Raw genomic sequence first — 4,563 nt, 5'->3', positions numbered from 1 at the left:
CTTTCCCTCCTTCCTAAGCCTAACATAAAAGAGTGGTGAGATGAGAATATTGGGTAAATGTTTTATTGTAATGAGCCTTGAAAGTCTGATTTTTTAAGGTTTTGATTACAATCTAACTGTAAAATATGCACTGTTAAAACTGAATTCCCAGTAAAATATATCAAATTCCAAAACTATTTCTCTTTGCTATGTCAGTAAAATGAGTACAATTTCAAGTGCAAAAAACCAAAAAAGGTACGTTGAGGTCATCTTTTCTTTACTCTCTTAAAGACTGGTGGTTTTGGGGGTTTTTTCAGGATGAATCATGTTTGCTGATGTGGGTTGGTTTATTTGTAACTTACTTGGTAGCATACAGTAACTGCTAGCAGATGAAAGGTGTTTCCCATGCTGTTTAATTAAAGATGCCATTGTCCTCAGAGAGCTTTTTTCAATCTGACATGCTAAGAAAATTCTTTTTTCCCCTACATTTTTCAGTGGATCCATCTCTTTCGCTGCCCTGTTCTGTGTTCGTTGCCTTTCTATTTGCTCCTTGTGTTAACTGCTACCCTGTCACTTACTATTCTTCCTTCATCCGAGCCATCAGATCCAGTTTCTGACAGTTGGTGTAAACTTCTCTTCGCTTTCCACCATATGCCCTCATTCATCTTTTCTCTTTAGAAAATCTCCAAGGTACTATGATCCCTTGTTGTGGTTTAGACCCAGACAGTGACTAAAGCCAGGCAGTCCTTCTGTTTTCTCCACTAGGAGAAAATGCAACTACTTAAGGGTTGAGGCAGGGGACAAGGAAAGGCTCACCAGTTATTGTCATGAGCAAAAGACAGACTCAACTAGGGGAAACAAAGCAAATTTAATTCAGATCAACAAGCCCACAACAACATCACCCATTTAATTGTCGTTGATCAGAAAGAAAACAGCAAGATCTAAAATGTACCTTCCCCCCACCCCTCCCTTTCTCCCAGGCCTGGCTTTACCACCCCTCCTGACACACACACACCCACACACACACACGCACACACACACACACCCCCACACCCACCCTTGGCACCGGAGGGGAGCAGAAGATGGAGGGTCTCAACTCCCTCCAGCTTGTTCCTGCTGCTTGCTCTTTCATGGATAATATGTCTCACAGGTGCATGCAGCCGCATAACATCCCCACCAGCAGGAGGCAGCCCAGCATGAACATCTCCAGCTCACACAGAGGCATGCTCCCGGGCTCGGCTCTCCCAGTGCCAAGCTGAACCTGGCACCAACCCTCCTCAAAGTCACAGCATTTGTTCAGGATGCCTGGGTCTCTGCCGCACGTATTATTGCAACATGTGCCTCTGCAGCCAGTCCGTTCTCCCACCAGTAATCTCCAAGAGTTTCATTGAACTTGCCACGGACCGAAGGAAAAATCGCCGTACCAGTGCATATTTCCCAAACTTCTCCTGGTCACCTCGGTGACCACATAGTCGCTCTCCTTCTGTCCTACTCCCTCCAGAACAAAGGAGCACTCCCCAAAATGAAAGGTGTTCCCAAAGGCATTTCCCCCCTTAAACGGGCTTATTCACAGAGGTGCTGGCTGGCACAGCCTTGGTCAGAGGCAAGGCTGAATCTGAACCAGGGGCGTTTTGCGTAAAGCTTCTTACGGGGACCACACTAACAGTCCCGTTCCCCAATTCTGAAACACCTCCAACCCCAGCCGCCACTACCAAAACCACACCAAATCCTGAACCACAACATTCCTTTATCTCCAATAGATCCCTGGCGTTTTAATTTCTCATTTTATAACGTCATCATTATTATCTAACTTTCTAGCTGCATGTTTATTATATCCTTCCTGTCACTCAAACACACGACTCCTGATGAACCAGACACAGCGGCATTTTATGCTGCAGTCTTTGCAAACCATTACATACATGGCTTTTTAAAGATATCTTTCTAACCTTTTATATCCAAGGAAGGTCCATCACTTTATGCAGCAAAATAAAGCAGAAGTAACCCATTCACTTTGCATGCCTTTATAGTCAAATTCAGTTGTCTATACTTGATAACCCCGAAAGATTTGCTTTTGAATGAGAGTGGATACATCCAGTCAAGTTTTTGCCTATGTTTTGTATTTTTACAACCTGATTCTTGCTCCACTGATAGTTGAAGATTTAAGGTAGCACCAGAGAAGCTAAGGACCAAAACCTGGCATCATCTGAGTATCCACATGAAGATACTGAGCAACAAACCAAGGGATCCTTTTTGAGATCCGCATGTCACAAGGTTCGGGATATCTCTACCATATCTCTTAATCATAATAAAACCCGGCAACATTAACAAGAAAGAGAGATATCATAACCTGTTTATGCTTTTTTTCACAAGAGAGCAGAGCTGGCCTCATATTGGAAAGGCAACAGGTATGAAAATCTGCTTCCCTGGGAACTGCCTGTGCAGAGCTCTCCAGCCTGCACAGTTCTTCCCACTGGCACGGGTGGTACCGGACCTCACATGGGCCAAACCGACATGGCAAGGCCATTTTTAGATGAGTCACTACACAGACAGATGGAGAGGCTGAGCTGTAAACTGGAGAAAGCTGTACCTATTTTTCCCAGAAATGGGTCTGCTTCCAATGTTTTATTTGTGTTTGCTGTTGCTAAAACAACTGAGTGCTGACAGATAAGGATATGCATAACTCTTTAAAAGTCTCAGTTCTTCTTACGGATTGGAAAGGGTGTGGCAGATTGAGGGAGAAATCACACTTAGTTCAACAGATGTTGCCTCCATGAGTCTGAAGGAAAACCTTAATTAGAGGGTTACAGCCTTTCACAGGTGAAGACTACCTTCTGATTGCATAGCAAACTGCAGAGAAATATAACAGCCTTCTGACCAGCATACTGTGATACCAAACTTACCATCAGCTGACTTTATGCAAGGTAATATCATCTTAATACACCCTACAGAGATTTGCACACACAGAATTAGGTGATCGTGAAGAAAAGGCTGTATAACTCATTAAGGAATACCATTAGCTTGTCTCAGTACAGGAGGTATAGATCCACCAGCTAGACCGGGCATCACACCAATGGTAAAGATTAAGATGTGCTTCTCAATTCATCTAAAATGTCTGCATAATCTGTAAGACCAAGAAAAACTAAATATGTTTTAGAACAAGGCTGCAGAGCACATTATTGGAATTTATTATCTTTTTTCTGGTTCACACTGCATCCTCAAGTTCAGAACCTTAATCATATAAAAACAGAGGACCAAATTCACCCTTAAGACATGGAAAGTCAGCACACAGGGATGCGAAACCAACTTTGAGACTTTTTCCCATGTGTTGTTGGATTGCTACTTATACTGAAACGTGCATGTGGGCACGAGCTTCGTTATATTCTTTGTCTGAAGGAAATACCTGCACTCAGAACTTGTGAAAAAAAGATATAAATTAATTCTATTGACATTTTCTCCTGAAATAGTTAACAATAAATCTCTGAATATTAAAATAGTTAATATTATATATCTGAATATTAAAAGACCGTGATAATCAGAGCGTCATGTGAATACAATGCTGTAAGTTTACGCACTTACACTGAAGTCCCAGAGAGTAGCAAAGTTCATAGCGCTTGCCTCTTCAGCTCTTGGGACAGTTTTTCTGGGTAAAGAGCCATATCGCTTCCCCATCAAAGCCTGGAACCAGAACAACGAGAACAATCTCCGTTTTAAAGCAAAATACCAACAAAGGGGAGGGACAGTGATCTGTCATTTCTTAGGAAGATTGTTTAATTAATGATTAAATTAATGATTGAAACTCTGTTTAAAGTATACATTACTGCTGTTTTCCAGATTTAAAGTAATGTTCTGCTAGTATCAATGGATTGTCAAGCTGTGACTCTTCCATTTAAAAGCAAGATGGAAGTCCACATTCCTCTGGTGAGTGGTGTTTGTCCTGCAGAGAAGCCCAGATAATTCCTGGGTTTTTTTCATTATGGATTTTATTGTGTTTTTTTAATTTAAAGCTATCAGAAGATGCTAGGGATTCTGTTTTCAGATTCTGACAGTCCCACTGCAGCTGGAGAGATTCTTGCTCAGCCACGGTATCCCATTGCAGCTGGAGAGATTCTTGCTCAGCCACAGTATATGTCCTCACAGGGTCCTTCCCAGGCTTCACCTGAAAACTGCTGGGCACCTTCTCTGTTTTGGCATCAATGGATCGTTCTACTGAAATGTTATACTCTCCGAGGAAGCTTTTGGAAATTCCTACCTGACTTTTTCTCATCTGCTTACTGGCGGATAAGTAAGAGGATGTAAAATACTGGAATTGGGGAGCTGGCACAATACTTTTAATTCCATATAAGCCCTTCTTTTACTAAGACAATATGGTGGCTCAAAGGAACTGGAAAAATACTACATTTCACAGAAATGATTTCTGCCTGAATTACATATGCTTTGAGCAGCATTACTCACAGTTACGCTGCGCACAGCACAGAACATAAGGTGTCTTTCTCATGACTTTACTGCCTTGGTGAATGTGAATATTAACGCAACTGGAAAGGATTCTCAGAGGTGTAGAACGCGTCTTTCTATTGCTGTACACAG

The 4,563-nt window shown here is 42.0% G+C and overlaps 1 protein-coding gene across 1 annotated transcript in view; it reads right to left on the bottom strand.

The window, feature by feature from the left end:
* Window positions 1–3,654, bottom strand: part of LOC104489187 (transmembrane channel-like protein 1) — a gene marked incomplete at both ends in the record, with an annotated part of 14,458 nt that extends 10,804 nt beyond the window's left edge. The window contains one exon of the mRNA XM_010131318.1: window positions 3,556–3,654. Within this exon, the coding sequence (XP_010129620.1) occupies window positions 3,556–3,654 (99 nt within the window). The remainder of the gene's footprint in view (window positions 1–3,555) is intronic.
* Window positions 3,655–4,563: the final 909 nt, after the last annotated feature.

The sequence above is a fragment of the Buceros rhinoceros genome, unplaced genomic scaffold (genome assembly GCF_000710305.1).
Source record: "Buceros rhinoceros silvestris isolate BGI_N320 unplaced genomic scaffold, ASM71030v1 scaffold39012, whole genome shotgun sequence".
NCBI classification, from domain to species: domain Eukaryota; kingdom Metazoa; phylum Chordata; class Aves; order Bucerotiformes; family Bucerotidae; genus Buceros; species Buceros rhinoceros.
Note: the sequence above shows the minus strand (reverse complement) of the source record. Positions and strands in the feature narration are given on the sequence as shown.